This window comes from Lolium perenne, chromosome 1 (genome assembly GCF_019359855.2).
Source record: "Lolium perenne isolate Kyuss_39 chromosome 1, Kyuss_2.0, whole genome shotgun sequence".
Lineage (NCBI taxonomy): Eukaryota > Viridiplantae > Streptophyta > Magnoliopsida > Poales > Poaceae > Lolium > Lolium perenne.
In genome coordinates, this window is record NC_067244.2 from 40,037,039 (window position 1) to 40,055,746 (window position 18,708).

The 18,708-nt window shown below is 45.0% G+C and overlaps 1 protein-coding gene across 1 annotated transcript; it reads left to right on the forward strand.

Moving 5' to 3' along the window:
• Positions 1–2,011: 2,011 nt before the first annotated feature.
• LOC127347263 (uncharacterized) lies at positions 2,012–3,010 on the forward strand. Its single transcript, XM_051373475.2, has one exon. It carries the CDS (start codon positions 2,021–2,023, stop codon positions 2,963–2,965), a length of 945 nt encoding a protein of 314 aa, XP_051229435.1. The 5' UTR covers positions 2,012–2,020; the 3' UTR covers positions 2,966–3,010.
• Positions 3,011–18,708: the final 15,698 nt, after the last annotated feature.

An 18,708-nucleotide genomic window follows, 5' to 3' on the forward strand; every position in this document is an offset into this window, starting at 1 on the left:
TAATTATTTTTCACTCCCTCTTTTTCTTGTATTTTTTGCAGAATTTCTAGTATTTTAGTTATTTGACAAGCTTATTCTCTAACTACACTTAATTTCTAGTCAAATTACTTACATGTGGTTAAACTTTCCGCTCGATCACCCATCGATCCACTACTCCAACACTAACACGCTTAACTTCTGAGTTCCTTCCCGTCCCGCTTCCAAGTGCTTCGCACGCATGTTGTTCATACTAGTATCATATCAATCCTATTAACATGTGGTCTTAGTCACACTTCTTTATTATTTGAATACCAAATAATTTCTTTTAATAAACCAAACTAATGATGTAATAATAATATTGAATAAATTTATATTATAATTAACATGTTGGTCGATGTCACACTTTTTAAAATTTATATTATAAATAATTTTTTAAATTTTTATAATAATTATTTTTTGCTATACCTGAAAATTTAAAAATCTAAAAATTGGCTAACTTTATGGTTAAGTAATAGTAATCTTTATGCAGGATGCAATTATTAATTTAAAAAAATTAAAATTCTTAATATATGGCAAAAACTAAAATTTTCCTGCTTTCATATTTTCATTTGGAATTTTGAGAATCTAAAAATCGGCTAACCGGGTAAACCCACGATTATTTTGATATATTATACGTTTTTTTTCCCGATGTCGTATGCAAAAGTTAATGCTATTTTATCTTTTTCTAAACTTTTTTTGAAAATAAAGTCGAAACTTGAATTTATTAATTTCCCCTAATAGTAGGTTGCATAACATACAGGAATCTCAAAAAAAAAAATCAATTTTCTACCATTTTCTTTTGTATTTCCCAAGCTAAAAAAGGCGATCCGGGGGGGGGTGGGGGGGGGGGTAGAGGTGGCTGGGGAGGCAAAAAAACCTAAACTTCCTTTAGTCTTGGTTGGTAAAGTGAACCAGGATTAAATGATAGACCTTTAGTCCCTGATGATAGACCTTTAGTCCCTGTTGGTAATACCAACCGGGACTACATGTTGTTGCCCCGGAGGCAGCCTACCGCACCCTTTAGTACTTGGAAGCGTGACGGAAGGAACTCAAAAGTTAAACGTGCTAGTGCTAGTGCAGTTTGAGGATGTGTGATCGATAAGGAAGTTTGACCATAATTAAATATTTTTACTAAATATTAAGTGTAGTTAGAGGCTAAGATGGTTAAATAACTCGAATACTAGAAATTCTGGAAAAAAATAGAAAACAATTGAATCGAAAAAATTAGAAAATAAAAATTGAATGAACAAAAAAAAAAGCTTCACGTTTAGGCCTTTAGTCTCGGTTGGTGTTACCAACCGGTACTAAAGGTCTTCCGCCCCGGCGTGCGCCCATAACGCATGTGAAGAACCTTTAGTCCCGATTTATAACACAATCAAAACTAAAGACGGGGTCGGGGGCTCAAGTCCCGATTTCGTAGTTCTAACCTAAACTAACCATAGCCCATGTGAAGAACCTTTAGTCCCAATTTATACACAATCGGAGGAGGCTCTAGTCCTGATTTCGTAGTTCTAACCTAAACTAAAAGTTCTTACCAACAATTAAAGACCTTTTTCAACTAGTGTAATGGCGGCGAAGATCGGGCGAGATGCGCACGTATCGAAAACAAGCTAACCAGCCAAGCTAGCAGCTTGATGGATTACACGCACACACCGGAGCCGAACCGTGCGTGTCTTTCTTTTTTCCTTGTGTTGCATGCAGACCCAGCTTGTACGTATTTGACTACGACTCGAACTCTGCTAAGCCCACACGGAGAGGAAACAGACACCTACTCGTAAACTTAAACATGGAAATAACAAGTCGGTCTCAATTCGGATCGGGGAAGTTTTGATCATTTTCAACAGGGCCAGCGGTGCATCCAAGTCATATATACACGGATAGGGGCGCGTCCTAATACCTACAATAAAAGCACATCCATCGTCCATCAACGAGAGTCCCCAAACCCCAAACGAGATCAACGAGAGTCCCCAAACCCTAGCATCCATAGATCTCACATTCCCTGATGGACATCGACGACATCATCCAGCGCCTCCTCGAGGCGGAGCACAGCTCGCCGGAAGAGTCTCCACCGCTCTCCAACCCGGAGATCAAGCTTCTCTGCGCCGCCGCCACGAAGGTCCTCCTCTCCCAGCCCACGCTTCTGAAGGTCGACGCCCCCATCAACATCTCCGGTGACATCCACGGGCAGTACTCCGACCTGCTCCGCATATTCCGCGTCACCGGCTTCCCGTCCGATGCCAACCGCTATCTTTTCCTCGGCGACTACGTCGACCGCGGCAGCCGCAGCATCGAGACCATCTGCCTCCTCCTTGCCTACAAGGTCAAGTACCCCGACGCCTTCTTCCTCATCCGGGGAAACCACGAGTGCTCCTCTGTCAACAGCTCCTACGGCTTCCTGGACGAGTGCGAGAGACGAGGCCTGGAGAAGGACAAGCTCTGGAAAACCATCAACGGCTGCTTCGACTGCCTACCGCTGGCGGCGCTCGTCGGAAACAAGATCGGCAAGAAGATCTTCTGCGTGCACGGCGGACTGTCGCCGGAGCTGGAGAGCATGGACCAGATACGCCGAGTCAAACGCCCACTGCCGGTCCCCGCCGAGGGCCTCGTGTGCGACCTTCTCTGGTCGGACCCCGACGCCGCCGACGAGTGGGGGTGGGGCGAGTCAGCCAGGGGTAGGTCCGTCACGTTCGGGTCCGACTTGGTGGCCGAGTTCGTGGAGAAGAATGGGCTGGCCATGGTGTGCAGGGCGCACGAGGTGAAGCAGGGCGGCTACGAGTGGTTCGCGGACCGGAAGCTCGTCACCGTCTTCTCCGCGCCCAACTACGCCGGCCAGTGCGACAACGCCGGCGCGGTCATGAAAGTGGACAAAAATCTCACCTGCTCCTTCCACATCCTCCAGCCTACTCCGCTTCAAGTTCTTCCCGATAACCTGCATGATTCTTGTTAGATTATTCTATTGTAGTCGATTTACTTTGCAAGTTTCGGCTAGATCTAGACAGCCGGCCCCCTATGTATGTACTTTGTAATCCGTCAATCAATCAATGAATTATGTGTTTATTTCAATTCGGTATGAGATACTAGATCCTAGGTCATGGCTGGGCCACCCACGCCGCCGCCCCTTTCCCCTTCTGAGTTCTGACTACTTCGCTAAAAAGACCATCGCTGCCACATATATAGACCCCTGCTCTCTAATGTCAGCCAACTAACCTACCCTCCAATGGCGGCTTCTTTCTTCTACACCGATACAATCACCGATGTTAGCCCTCGTATTCCCATCAGTCTAGATCCCCACCCACAACTACTATCATTGACACCTCTTTGAAGTACATCTTGGTCGCTCCCGTTGCCTCCGAATCCGCCCCCATTGATCCGTGCTTGGCAAAGGATCTCCTCGCCATCATCCAGTGGATCTTCAACCTCGTATTTCGTGATGCCACCACCACCACTGCATTGTGGATGTCCCTTTGTGAGCTCTTCCAAGAAAACATCGACGCTTGAATAAATAGCCTCCACAGCGAGCTTTGCAACACCGTGTAGGGTGATTCTCAAGTCGGCATCTAATGTCAACGGCTCAAGTCGATCGCCAACGGAGCTACGTGAGCTTGGCGTACCATCGAAGATCGAAAGCTCATCAACATCTTGCTCGCCGGGCTGAGTGAGCGCTTTGAAAAGCAAGCCTCCTTCATCCCCATGATGCTCTGCCACCCTCCTTCGCCGAGGTCCTCTTTATGCTGCAACGGGCCGATCGTGCCTAAATGAACAAGGAGCCTCGCCCCCAGCTGTTTGCCGCTATTCCAGGCCCACCCGTGTCTGCTCCTCATGCAACAACACCGCCGACAAACCATAGGCGGGCACAAACAGCTTCATGGGTATTCAGTTGAATACCCATTATTTTTGTCAAAAAATGTATACGTAAAGTAATTTGTACGTATGACCCGACGTCCAAGCTCACCTAGGCAACAAAAACTACAGACGTGTCTGGTCGATGGCAACTAACACCGAACCATCTATGCCTAGGCCCAAATGGCGAATTCATCATTAAATTTTCTCCCGTGAATCCGTGATTCTTAAACGGTTAGTTGTTCAACGATAGGCCATCGTGAGTTCGTGATTAGCAGCGATGCGGACTGGCAGAGGCGGCGATCATATTCGTTGTGGCTGCTACGAGCAGACTCCACGACGCCATCAGGAAACAACGGCCAGCAGGAGCCGGGAAGCCGGAGCAAGCAGGGGATTCCGCCGTGAAACCGTGATCTTCTCTGAAATTTCTCACTGCAAGCTGCAGTTCAGGGTTCCAACTTCTGAATCCTCATTGAGTTTTTTCCTGTTTCTGAACTAGTAAATCAGCAATTCTTCTTCCAATTTAGAGTATGTATTGATTGATAGTTTGGTTACTCATCGATTCGATGATCATGTAGGTTGTTGTACCGAATTTGTCTTGAGAACACACAAATAAATACATGGGGATGAAGAGTAGTAGTGTAGATTTGTAGGCATTGTGGGAGAGAGCTTCAATGAAATTTTGATCCTTCAGGTTTTACATTGGGGATTTTTTATTATTTTGAATACCCATTGCAAATATCCTGTGACCGCCCATGCGGCAAACGCCATGCCACCCACAGGCTAGCGCCCAGCCCCAACTACCGCGGCAAGAATCCAATGTACTAGCCGCCACGCTCCACTCCATCCACTGCATCAACGAGCGGTCCTCCTACACCTCCGCATGCTCCTCCCGCATCACCGAGTTGGCGCCCTTCTCATGACCCGTGGATAGGACTTGTATAAACCTAGCCCATAACCTGGGCCATCCCCACTCCGATCGGTGCCCCGCCGGCCTACTCATCTGGCTCCCGGATGACGGGCATGCGTCCTCATAACGGCGCCCCTGCGCTCCTTGGCTCGCGCCCCCATCGCAATCATACCACACTACACCGCCCTACTAGTGAAAGAGCACTATGAGGGACTATAGAGGTGAATAGAAGTTAGGCAACTTTTAGACCTTTTCCATTTGATGGCGGAACAACCGAAAGTAGAGGTGACAGCTTTGGGTGGTCAATGATCCTATATGATGAAACACCAAACAAGAAAATACAAGTAGATAGAAACAAAGTAAAGGAGGAAGACAACATAGCCGGTAGCGGAGACGAGGCACGAGATTTTTTCGCCGTAATTACTTCCTAAGAGAAGTATGTCTATGTTGAGGGGGTGTGGCACCACAAAGGTAGCAAACTGCCACGAAGGCGTCACCCTATTCCTCGGTGAGAACACCATAAAGGTATGCCCACTTATCCACTAAGAAAGAAGGTTGAGGCGGCGGACCTTCGCAACACATTGGGGCAAGAATCCACATGATTGGAGGCTCCCAACATCATGTAGGGCTAGGACAACACCAAGCTAGCATCTGTGTGAGCTTCATCAAGGAATTCCACAAAAGGAATTCTAGGTTTCCTAAATCCACAAGATCGAAGATCGAGGGGGATTCGATTTTTCTTTGGTGCAAAGGTAGATCAAGGACTCCTACTTTTATTTCCCAAGTATGGGGTTGATTGGTTGGTAGAGGAGGGAGATATGTGAGATTTGAGCTTCAAAACAATGGATGAGATAGAGTAAAAGTCGTGATTCAGATTTGGGGAAGAAACCCCTTTATATATGGGCTATCTCAGATCCAACATTTATGCAGCAAATATGCCAAAACAAAAACTTCCGGTCCAAAGAGGCGGTAGTACCGCCGGGCAGAAAAACTGTGCCAACGATTACTTCCTACGAAGATTTAGGCAGAAGTTGGGTAGTACTACCCGGTAGTACTGGCCAACTTCTGGCTATCTTCCGCCCGAGCCTAGAATCCTCCCAGTACTCCTTCGTATCCAAAAAAAAGGGAGCTTCTGGTAAGGATAACCCATTTTCCTTTCATGTCATCTTAGTATTGCCAAAACATTCTTTCACCTTTCCTCTCTATCTCCTAGGTACACTCCCACCAGTCCCACCGGTTTTCTTTCCAAAAACCATTTGGAAAACACTTTTTTAAACCAACAACTCCAACACGGCTAGGGTAAGACCATACCAACCATCCATGACTACGCATGCGGGTATTCGAATAGTTTACACACTATAAAGGTTCTACACTTTCCCCACAAGATCTAGATACCTATCGTGTGTGTATCATCACTGCATACCAACATATGTCACGATAAGTACCCGATCGTAGTTTTTCACTGCTAGCCTTAGCCCAAGATATGCCGCCTCGAGTGGAACCTCCCAACGCCAGAGTCCGAGGCGCTGTTTTTCTAGGAGCTGCAATGTCCCCAGCAAGCTCGACCCTCTAGAATGTCGTGAATAACTGTGCGGCATCTTTCAATGGGAGCTCGTAGGTTGTACCCCTGCTATCTATACGAAATGGAAAAGTGTTCCAGATACATTAGGAAGGCCATTGTCGATAGGTGTCCATGCTTGGACTACCTCTTACACTTGCAGGACCTAGACTAAGGAGAGACAAAAATTACTCTGTTATGCCTCGTCCCACCCGAGGGTAATTGTGGTTGCACTGTAAAGTTGGATCTGTGAAGTTACACAGGTTTCGTGGGTTTTATATAACATTTTTTCCTCACTTTTCCTTGCAAAACCTTTTTCCGAAAACCATTTTCATAAAACTCTCACTTGAGTAGGGATGCCCCATTCCAAGATTTTCGAAGAACTCATTTTCTTTAAAACTAATTTTCAAAAACTCATTTTCAAAAAGGCTCCTAACCAATAGTCTAGCTTTCTTTGAAAAGGGGTGACAAAGAGAAGAAGGTGTTAATCACCATATCACTAATTGAATGTTCCATTAGGTATGAACGAGGGGCAGCACCCGTTAGGGTAAAAATCTAAAACTTCGAGTGACATAGTCACCCACAATAGTAAATAAAGATAAACATGCAATTTTATAAACCGTTAAAACAATGCAAGATAAGACAATAGGATGAGATATGCATCAGAAAATGGCTTGCCTTGGTCAGCAATGTATCCCTGGTCTTCTTCTTCAAAGATTTATGTAGTATCCTCTCCTTCCTCAGCGAGCATATCTAACGCCGGAAGAAAAATAAGGGGACAATCAACACACTACCATGGCATAAAACCAGACATACAACACTTAGCAGCAAACCACTCAATCATAGACTAAACTTAGGGTATTAATGACTTATAGGACCTATGGATAAAGTCTAAGGCTTTTATTTTAAGGAAAAGCATTTTATTTCTGCTAATAAATGGAAAAAAGCCATGAATATTTGCATACAACTCTCAGATTATCACCATGAGCTAAACTACATATTATCACGTAGGAAACATTACATAGAAGCCATATGCAGTGGGTTTGTGTTAAAAACATGCATAGATTAATTTCAACCATATTTAGAAGGACATAAATACTCTAACCTCAATTTTAGGCTTACAGAACAAAAATGCATTAAAACAAACAACCTATACATTGAGTGGTGGAAACGAGCACCGGGACCCGAAGTATTGCGAGAAGTTCTAAGAGGTGCATGACCCTGATGTGGAGCCTCTCCTCTCTCCCTTTGACGTTGATGTTTCCGTGTTGGCGGGACATGACAAGAGGAATGGAAGCTTATGGGTTGGTGAGGGCTCCACCGATACTGCGACCATTCCATCTCTCCGTTAGCTCCATCGTGGCAGAAAATGCTTCGAGCATTGAGTAGAGACCCTCCCCATGCCTTCAACTATAGCTATGGACATAATCTGTGAATGTTTTTCATCTTGTGTCATCTACATTTCACTACATGTTTTCCATTACAACATTCATGACATTGCGATGATAAAATGTAGGCTCAAGTGAAGAGAAAAATAGACTTCGAGAGGAGGCCGAGGCCAGGGCTCGGTGACTGGAGGTACAGATGATTCTCCAGCAGCACAAGATGATGGAGTGGATGACAGAGAACATGGTATATGCTATAATGCCCACTTGACCGTAATTTCTTGCTCATAGTATCTAAGACGAATGCTAACTCCATTCATCTTACCTGAGCATGCTTGATTCATAGGCCTCTCTGTCGTAGGGTGTGATTCTTCCTACTCTTGCTCCTCCTCTTAATGCCCACTTGATTGTAAGTTGTGTTTGCAAAATAAGTGTCAATATCTCCATCTTAATGTCTAGTGCTTGTTGTGTAATGCTCACTAGGTTAGTTCTCCTACACTTGTGCCTCATGCCCTACTAGGTTCTTTTATCCATTTTGATTCATGGTATGTATGAAAAAATAGCTATAGAACTTGAACTTGAATTCGAATTTACTCTCATGTGAGCCACTTGTAGAATTGCATGCCATAAAACTTGTACATATTATTGCTATGTTCTTTTACTTGTCCCATTTTAATTGTCGCAACTTTTTCCCTTTACTTGTCCCATTTATTCACACATGAGCTACTTGTAGAATTCGATGACATTGAACTTGTCTCCATTGTGAATCTCATTATTTTGTTGTTGATGTTGTGGCCATCATGTGCATCAAGGACGTCAATATTCGTCGTTGTCGCCAGCAACGTGTGGAGTTTCTGTTGATGATCTTGTTTGCATCATGTTTGATACAATAATAGACTTGTAAACTTGAATTTGTAATATTTCTGAAGTGTGTGGCTTGTTTGCATCATGCATAATATAATGACGGACTTGTGAACTTGTTTGCACCATACCTGGATCATTTGTTGTCATATATTTGTGAGTCAAGTGAACTTGTTGTGAAATTATATATATTTCCTTTTGAAATGTAGGGATTTGGGAAAAGTAGAAAAAATAAATAAAATTGCGGCATTAGTCATGTGCATGCAAAGAATCAAAACAGTGGTTGGGGCGCCCCATGGGGCGCCTCCTCGCCGTACAGCAGCTGACAAGGTATTGATTTGTCAATGCCTATGGATTATAGGCTAGGGTTTAGTTAGAAGTAGAGGGCAAGTAGATCTCGAAGGTTTCAGCCGAAAAGTACTCGACGACTATGAAAACTAGGGTTTGCAGACAATGATTCGATTCTTTCTTTTGTCCCTCGACTCCCCCTTATATATGAGGTGAAGCCGAGGGATTCGTGCTATACAAGTTTACAGAGTCCGGGACGGTTTCTAACTCGTCCCGCCAGATTACAAGTAACACTTCCTATTACAACTCTATTTCTTCCTTAAACGCATCTTGGGCTCCCGAATCTTCTTATTCTTCGGGTAGTGGGCCTTCAATAAACCCCGGGTACTATATTCGGCAGGCCCATTTGGGATGCCTATGTCAGTAGCCCCCGAGATTTTGCTTGAATTGTAAAGTCAGGGAAAATCTCCACTGTTTATTTTTACCCGAAAGCCTTAACTTTCTATATTTCTTCTCATAAAATTCTATATTGTACAGGGATATTGGTAATTGGGGCTAGTTCATCTGACGGATCAGGTACTAGTTAACTGCTCTAGTGGCAATCCGCAAAAACCTACTTCAAAATCACGTCCCTGGACATGATCTCGGGATACTGGTGTAAACTTCGACAGGTGCCGCTTAAGGTCTTACCATTCTGTCGAGTCCCAGTCAAATTTATCGGGTACCTAACGCGTCCGTTAGGATTTTTCTTCGTATCTGTTGATACGGATAAAAGTAGCAGAGCGCAGTCTTTGGCGATGCCACGCCCAGCAGAATGGATTCTGGGGTCTTACCTTCGCAAATTTGCGGCATTCAGAAATTGATCGCAACTTTGGCGTTCTGAGAATATATTGTCGAGTGCTTTTCCGGCTGTTGGAATGGCACATTTTATTGAGTCAAATATGACTTATATTGTTCTCCCGATGGGAGTATATGTAGAGTTAATTATAACTCGAAATATACTCTCTTGCTCTTCTATTTTTCCTTTGTTAATTTCATCGGGCACGCGAACAGCGTTCCCGATGGGAGTAGCTCTGAGGCTACAGCCAAGAACTTGTGCTTGGTTGTAGGCTCAACATTTTATTCCACCTTGTCGCTATTTTGTCATTATTTCGCAATATGAACTCTTTCCTCTTCTTCTTCTTCTCTCTCTTTATTTTTATATTTCTCGGGTGCGCGAACAGCGCTCCCGATGGGAGTAGCCCCCGAGGCTACAGCCAAGAACTTGTGCTTGGTTGTAGGCTCCCGCAATTTCTATATTTGTCATACTTGAAAATTTACTTTTTTCTGAAGTAGCCCCCGAGCATTTGGGCAAAAACTTGTATTTGATCAAAGGCTCCCGAAGTATTGAATATTTCATCCTGTCGCCAATTTCTGAATACTTCCTTGTCGACTTTCTTCACTTAATCAAATTTACTTCATCCTTGACAAGTAGTCGTGAATTTTCTGTCCTGTGGGTCCATTGCTTCCACCACGTTGACACGTCGTGCAAGTGGGGGACACACGTCCTCCGCTTTTTCTGGCGCACGTACGGTAACGCCTATCTCAGTAAAAATACCTTTTTACCCTTGTTTCTAGAAGATCTATTCTCACCACACGATTTCTCCATCCAACGGCACGCTGCTTCACCCGATTCTTATATAAACCTTTCTTCAACCTCCGTTCATCCCCTCGCTTGCGCCGCTCATCTGTTCCCCTTCGCAAAACTTCTCCTGCGCCCGAATCTCTCCAAGCTTCCGCACTCACAGACCTTACTCTGCCCATTGCCGTTGATGCCACCGCGCACGCGACTCACTCGCCACAGCACTCCGGAATCCAAGATGGCTGCCGAGGATCTTGAGTGGGAGAGATCCAAAATCTCCAACCAAGACACCAACATGCTGAAGAGGCTTGGCCTCATGAAGAAGGAGGACGCCATCCGCTTCCCCAGCGAAGAAAGCTACCCCAAGCCTCCAATGGAGTACCGGGTTAGTTTTGTTGATCATCTAATCCGCGGCCTTTCGACCCCAATCCATGATTTCCTCCGCGGCCTTCTTTTCGTTTATGGGATTCAACTACACCAGTTGACTCCCAATTCCATCCTTCACATTTCTATTTTCATCACGCTTTGCGAGTGCTTCCTTGGAATCACTCCTAATTGGATTCTTTGGAAACGAATTTTCGGCCTCCGCCGCAATGGCTCCCACAACGTCACTTATAACATAGGTGGCGTTGTAATCTGTGTTCGTACTGATGTCGACTATTTCGACGTCAAATTTCCTGACTCTGTCCAAGGATGGCGCAAAAAGTGGCTCTACATTCACGAAGAAAGCGCCAATTCTGTGGAGCACAACATAGTTCCTTTTGACGGAAGTACCAGGATTCAGCGTCGCCGTTCCTGGGATGCCGAAGCTTCTGAAGAAGAGAAAAAGGCGACAGAGGCGCTCATGGCTCGTATCCATCATCTTCAAAACACTCGAGGCAAAGAGCTATCTGGTGTTCAAATTAACGCCTACTTCCTTAGGATTAGAGTGCAGCCTCTTCGTGCTCGCAAAAATCCCCTTTGGACGTATTCTGGTGAAAATGACGCCAACAGAGTTTCCAGTGATCTTTCTGTAAAGGACCTGGAAAAATTGGTTCGAAGAATTTCTCGATTAGGCAAGAAGGATCCTATTCCCTCCTCCTGTCGAGTGGAACCATACAGTGCTTCCAATCCTCTTCCCGAGGTATTTTGTCTTCTCGAATTTCTATCTTGTTCTGAACTGTTCCTTGTATCTTATTGCAGTGGTATCTCACTTATTCTCTTTTGTCACTATTTCCTTGTAGAATCACCCTACTATGGCTTCCCTTCCTCCTCTTCCTGAGGATGGAGAGGTCGAAGAAAGAGCCGTTGTCGATGATGACAACCAGGAGACCCCCTCTTTTGTTAATGAACCCGCAGATTCTCGAAAATCTGCGGGATCTACTGAGAAGGATGCTTCCTCTGAATGTACAACATCAGCACAATCTCCTCCTCCTGCTGTTTCTCCGAAGAGCAAAAGGAAAAGGAGCAATGCCGAAGATTCCGGGACCTCGAAACCCGAAGAAACTGCTCCTTTACCTCGAAAAGCAGCTTATGATCCATACATCGAGAGTATCATCAGCTCGTAGGTTCCTTGCTCTTTTCCTTTTCTATTTGAAGAATTTTATTTTGCCTTGCTTTTTATGCTGCCACTATTTTGTCACAGTGATGATGAAGAAACACCAACTTTAGATGTGGCTGCTCGAACGAGCACGTCACATACTTTAGTTATTTCAGAAAAACCAGTTGAAGGGGAGGAATCGTCGCCTCCTCAACAAAATGTTGATACATCTACTCCTCCTTCGAGCCCCCGTGCCCCTTCACCAAAAAGGGCACGGGTTGAAAAGATTGTTGATCCTGCCCCTCAGTTGGGCAGTTCGTCGACTCCGCTCTTAGATGATGTAAGTTTGTCGGCATCTATATTTTCCTTATTTTGTTTTTCCACACCTTTTCTCTTTTTCATGCCGACGTTTCTTTTGATGTACTTACCTTTGAACAGCCAATGATCAAAGAGCTTCTTCGGATCGGGTCCCAATTTGTTGGGTACCGTGAATATGCCGCCAGAGCCGAAGGTAACGACTTTTATACTTGCTATTTTTCTTTGACTTTCTATTCCTGTTGCTTGTCGCTATTTTTTGATCTTTCTTTTCTTTCTTTTTCATATCTCGACAGAAAAACTTTCAGAGGCCAACGAACGTGTCGACGCACTTGCTCAAAAACTCGAGCAAAGTGAGGCGGCTCGCAAGAAAGCTGAACTTGCTGCTAGTGAAGCCAAGGCCGAGGCTGATGAAGCCAAGGTGAAAGCTGCTAGTGTTGAAGCGTTGCAGAAAAGTCTCACAGATGCTGAATCTGCCTTGAATGAGCAGAAAACTGCACAAGCTGCACGTGAGCAAGATATCATCAAGCGCTTGAAGTCGCAAAGTCGACGTACGCTAAGTAATATCATCCATCCCTTCTGTTTTATTGTACGTCCTGTTTCTTGGTTTTCGACTAATGTTCGGTCTCATGTGGCAGCCCAAACAGACCAAGATTTTGACTTGGAAAATCCCGTCAAGGACCCTCTTCTTGACGCACTTTCTCTTCTGGAATTTCATGGGCGTGAAATTCGCGAAGGCGTGGCCAATGCCAGTGCAAGTTTGTCGGCGTTGTTCCCCTACTTCTTCCCGAAGAAAGAGGAACCTTCGACTTTCCTTGCCCTTGCCAAGCTTTTCAATTCGTCGGAAGACCTGGGATTGAAGATGCGTCAGGAGAATATGAAGGTTCTTTGTCGAGAGTACCGTTGCCGGTTGCTGACAGCCAACAGACGCTTGATTGGATGAAGGTTGGCGACACCAGCCAGATAGAGCAGTCAAGATGGAGGTCGCTGATCAAGGCGGCCAAGCCCAACACGAAGAAGATCTTGGCGTATCTGGGGATCAAGCCAGCTTCAACTCCTAGCTCCTCGAGGCCGGAGGTCTAGTTGCATGCCTCTGTTTTTCTTTCTGTTTCTTTTGCTTCTGTCGCCAAAGTAGTCATTTGGCGACACGTACTTTCTTAACTCCACTGTAATGCCCTTGTAATTATTCCAAGAGATTAATGAAGACTTCTATCTTTGCTTGTTATTTGATGTTGTCTTGTTTATTTTTCAGTTGATATTTGATAACTATACTCCATCTTCTGCTCCTTCCAATGTTTCGCCTTCTTCTTCCCGCGCGAGGAAAGCTTTTGGTGATACCGCTCCTGTCGACGATACCTTGTCGCAAGAACTGGATGAACTTCGGCAACAACTTCAATATGCGAAGAAGCAAACACTTGTGATGATGGAGCAATCTCGTAAGTCATCTGAAGCCGAAAAAATTGCTCTTCACCAAGCTCACGAAGCCGTGGCTGCTAAGGAAATTGCTGCTTCCGAGGCTGAAAAGGCAACTACTCGAGAAAATTTCATGCTCGAATTAATGAATGAAGCCAGTGCAGATATGTCGGGTATGCCTGTTTCGTCCGCTGATATTCTTTATTTTCATGCTATTGTTTCTTAGAGGTTTCCACTTCTTTGTTTTGATAGGTGCCTTTGTTGATGCTGCTGCCGAGGAAGAGAGGGTAAATGCTAGGACAACCCTCCTTGTTAATCTTTCCCTGGACCATGGTTCGTTGTTTTGGGCTACCCCAGAGAGGACCCGCCAAATTGTCAGATTTCAAGATCGCGCCTCTCAAACTCGCGATTTCCTTGACTTCTGTACCAAGACCTTGTCCATGGTTTACAACTCCATGTTTCCTCGGAACGTCCAACCAAAAACTCTTCCTGAATTGATGGAAAGGTTCAAGGATGCTCGCAGTATCCATGATTTTGTCAAAGCTCAACTAGTAGCTGGCGCCAGATTTGCTCTTATCATGCTCCAAATCTGCCACTCGAAGCTTGACCTTACCCAGGTTGTCGAGAAAGTTCACCAAAAAGTAAAACGTCGGAGAGTTGGTGTTGACAGGATTAACACGAAGGTTACGCCTATAGCCGAAGAAATGATTGAAGACCTACTTCGGATGGATGCCGACTTTTTGCCGATGGCCATTATGCCGATTTTCTTGGTGCTGCTCCTGAGGAAAACAGGGTTACTCTTGATGACATATTGAATCAAGACTAGTTAGTTTCTTCTTGTAGATATTTTTTCTTTGTAATCCATGACTATATTGTAAAGCAATCATTATATTTCTCTGTTTGTTTAGCCCCCGAGTGTTTCGGTGACTCTTTACTATATTTGTATACTTGCGAGGTTTTGAACCAAGGCATTTATATATTTAAGGCGAATATGAGCCCCCAAGCTTTTTATTGAGTACTATTTTGTATTTTTGTTGACTCACGAGGTATTTGAATACCAAGGCAAGTTTTTCCTTTTGTTGATGAACTATATTGAAATTCGTCGGAGCGAAGACTTTGGTCATGTCGATAAAGAAGAAAAGTTATATTGTCACTATCTTTATTATATTGCAGCACCGCGAGCCCGCCTCATTAAAAACCTTCTCCGGCCCCACTCGGTGCCCCGAAAAAGGAAAAGAGTGCGTCTGAAAACTCGCGGGAGTTGCTGTACATTGAAGCTTTACAAAGACTATATTTTGACTCAAGGCGTAAAAACGCCTAAGTTGCGCCACGTTCCAGGGGGTTTGGCTCCTCCACCCTGTCTTTTTGTCCTTTATTCTGTATGCTCCTCCTCCAATTACTTCCGTGACAATGTAAGGGCCAAGCCATGGTGACTCGAGTTTTTCATGACTTTTTTGCGTGAGCCGAAGAACTAGGTCTCCCACCTGAAAAGATCTTGGCCGCAAACGTCGACTGTGGTAATTCTTCAAGTCCTGTTGATATTTGGTTACCCGAGATAATACTTCATCTCGAGCTTCATCAAGTGCGTCGACGTCGTCTTCTAGCACTCTTCTCGACGTTTCTTCATCATATTCAGCGACACGTGGAGAGTTGTGCTCTATCTCGATTGGTAGTACTGCCTCTGCTCCATGAACCAGAAAACGGAGTTTCTGCGTTGCTGTGTTTGGTGTTGTTCGGATGCTCCACAACACGCTTGGTAGTTCTTCTGGCCAGGTATGTCGAGCTTTTTCCAGTGGTCCTAACAAGCGCTTCTTGATACCATTGCAGATGATGCCATTGGCTTTCTCGACTTGCCCATTGGTTTGAGGATGTGCACCTGACGCAAAGTTCAGCTTAATACCCACCTCTTCGCAATAATCTTTGAATTCATGGGATGTGAAGTTGCTGCCGTTGTTCCGTGACGATCTTTGTGGGCACTCCAAATCTGAAGACGAGGCCTTTTACGAATTTTACTGCGGATGCTCCATCCGGTGAATTTATCGGCTTCGCTTCTATCCACTTTGTAAACTTATCGTGACTACTAGCATGTACTCCTTTCCTCCTGGCCAGGATTTGTGTAACTTACCCACCATATCAAGTCCCCATTGAGCAAAGGGCCAAGACAATGGTATTGGTGCTAGCTCTGCTGCTGGAGAGTGAGGTTTTGCGGCGAACCTTTGACATGCGTCGCAAGTTCTTACTATGTCCTTGGCGTCCTCGATTGCTGTCAACCAGTAGAATCCTGCCCGAAAAACCTTGGCTGCGATAGCTCGACTACTTGCGTGGTGGCCACATATTCCTTCGTGTACATCCTTCAGGATTATTCTTCCTTCTTCGGGTGTAACGCACCTTTGCAAGACGCCTGAAATACTTCGCTTATACAATTCTCCCTTGACCACCGTAAAAGCTTTGGAGCGTCGAATTACTCGCCTTGCTTCAACTGGATCATCGGGTATTTCTTTCCTCATGATGTATGATATGTACGGCTGCATCCACGGTATCTGTATCACCATGACCAAGTCCTGATCTTCTTCTTCGTCCTCTTGCTTTTCCTTGGCAGCCCCCGAGGGTTTCTTCTCCTTCTTTTTTGACTTTGTTGGCTTAGTGGATCTCTCTGTTATCTCTTCCCAGAATACACCTGGCGGGATTGGAAGGCACTGTGACCCGATGTTTGCAAGAACGTCGGCTTCGTCGTTGCTCAACCTGCTAATATGATTTACTTCGCATCCATCGAATAACTTCTCAAGCTCGTTGTACACTTCCTTGTATGCCATCATGCTATCATTGATTGCATCACATTGGTTCATAACTTGCTGAGCCACCAACTGTGAGTCGCCAAAGATTTTTAATCGAGTTGCTCCATGAGGCTTTCGCCATCTTCATCCCGTGTATGAGGGCCTCATATTCTGCTTCATTGTTAGATGCGTTAAGGAACGTCATCCGGAGGATGTACTTCAATTTGTCGCCTTCAGGTGATATGAGTACTACTCCTGCGCCAGCTCCTTCTAGTCTCTTGGACCCATCAAAGTTCATGGTCCAAGTTCTCGATAAATCTGGAGGTCCTGTATTTTGCAACTCCATCCATTCTGCGATGAAGTCTGGCAGTATTTGCGACTTTATTGCTTTTCTTTTTTCATACGTGATGTCCCGAGGGGAAAGTTCTATTCCCCAAAGGGAGACACGACCCGTAGCTTCGGGGTTATTCGATTATATTTGACAAGGGAGCTTCATTGACCACTATGATCGGGTGTGCCGAAAAATAGTGGCGCAATTTTCGTGCTGTCGTGAACACTCCATATGCTAGCTTTTGGTACTGAGGGTACCTTTGTTTTGAAGGTGACAAGACTTCGCTCACGAAGTATACTGGCCGCTGCACTCCATGGATTTTCCCTTCTTCCTCTCTTTCGACAACTAATACTGTGCTAACCACTTGGGGCGTGGCTGCAATATACAGTAGGAGAGGTTCCTTTTCCTTTGGAGCCACCAGGATTGGTGGTGTCGAGATTTTTCGCTTCAGATCCTCGAAAGCTCTGTCGGCCTCTTCGTTCCACTGGAATTTATCTCCTTGTTTTATCAGCGCATAAAATGGTAACGCTTTTTCTCCTAACCTGGCGACGAACCTGCTCAAAGCTGCGACTCGCCCAGTTAGCTGCTGTATTTCTTTCAACTTTGTTGGCTTTCTCATTGTTACTATGGCTTGTATTTTGTCGGGATTTGCTTCAATCCCTCTTGCCGAAACTAGAAACCCCAGAAGTTCTCCTGCTGGGACGCCAAAAGAACACTTCGTCGGGTTCAGTTTGAGGCAGAATTTGTCGAGGTTGTCAAAAGTTTCTTTGAGATCCTCGATCAACGTTGTCCCCTTTTTTGATGTTATGACGACATCATCGATGTATACTTGCACGTTTTTCCCGATCTGTGTTGCTAAACACTTCTGCATCATCCTCTGATATGTTGCTCCCGCATTTTTTAGACCAAAGGGCATTGTCTTGTAGCAAAACACGCCGTAAGGTGTAATAAACGCTGTCTTGGCTTCATCATCTTCTTTTAATCTGATCTGGTTATAACCAGAGTATGCATCCAAGAAGGAAAGACGTTCGCAACCTGCCGTGGAGTCGATAATTTGATCGATCCTTGGGAGGAAAGTTATACTTAGGACATTGTTTATTGAGACACTTAAAGTCGACGCACATGCGAAGGACTGTCGTGTTTTTCTTCGGCACCATCACAGCGTTAGCTACCCAAGTGGCTTCAGTAGATATTTCTCTGATAAAACCAGCTTCTTCGAGTCGATTTATCTCTGAAAGCATGGCTTTGCGGTTTGGTTCCGAAAAACGCCGCAAAGGTTGTCTGATTGGTTTCGCTGTTGGATCCAAATTTAGGTGGTGCTCGGCAAGTTCCCTGGGTACTCCTGGCATGTCAGCTGGACACCATGCAAAGATTTTCCAGTTCTCACGGAGGAACTTGACGAGCGCGCTTTCCTATGCGATATCCATATCGTTTGCGATAGATGTCGTCCTTTTTGGATCTGTCGGGTGAATCTGCACCTCCTTAGAATTTTTCTCTGTGTTGAAAGTTGATTCTTTATTTGGCCTTCCAACGTCTGGGCAAGACGTCGTAATCAGTCATGCTTTTTGACGCCAAGTACTCGGCTTGCATCCCGAAAGTTTACGCCAACTGTGAAAATCCTTGTCGCACTTATCGGCTAAGGCAAAGCTTCCCTTGACTGTGATTGGTCCTCTTGGTCCGGGCAACCTCCACAACAGGTATGTATAGTGTGGTACTGCCATAAATCTAGCATATGCTGGTCGTCCCAACAGAGCGTGGTATTGTGATGGAAAATCCACGACTTCAAATTCGAGCTTCTCGATTCTATAATTTTCTCGGGTCCCAAATTGAACATCGAGATTGATTTTTCCCAATGGATAACTTGGTTTCTCTGGT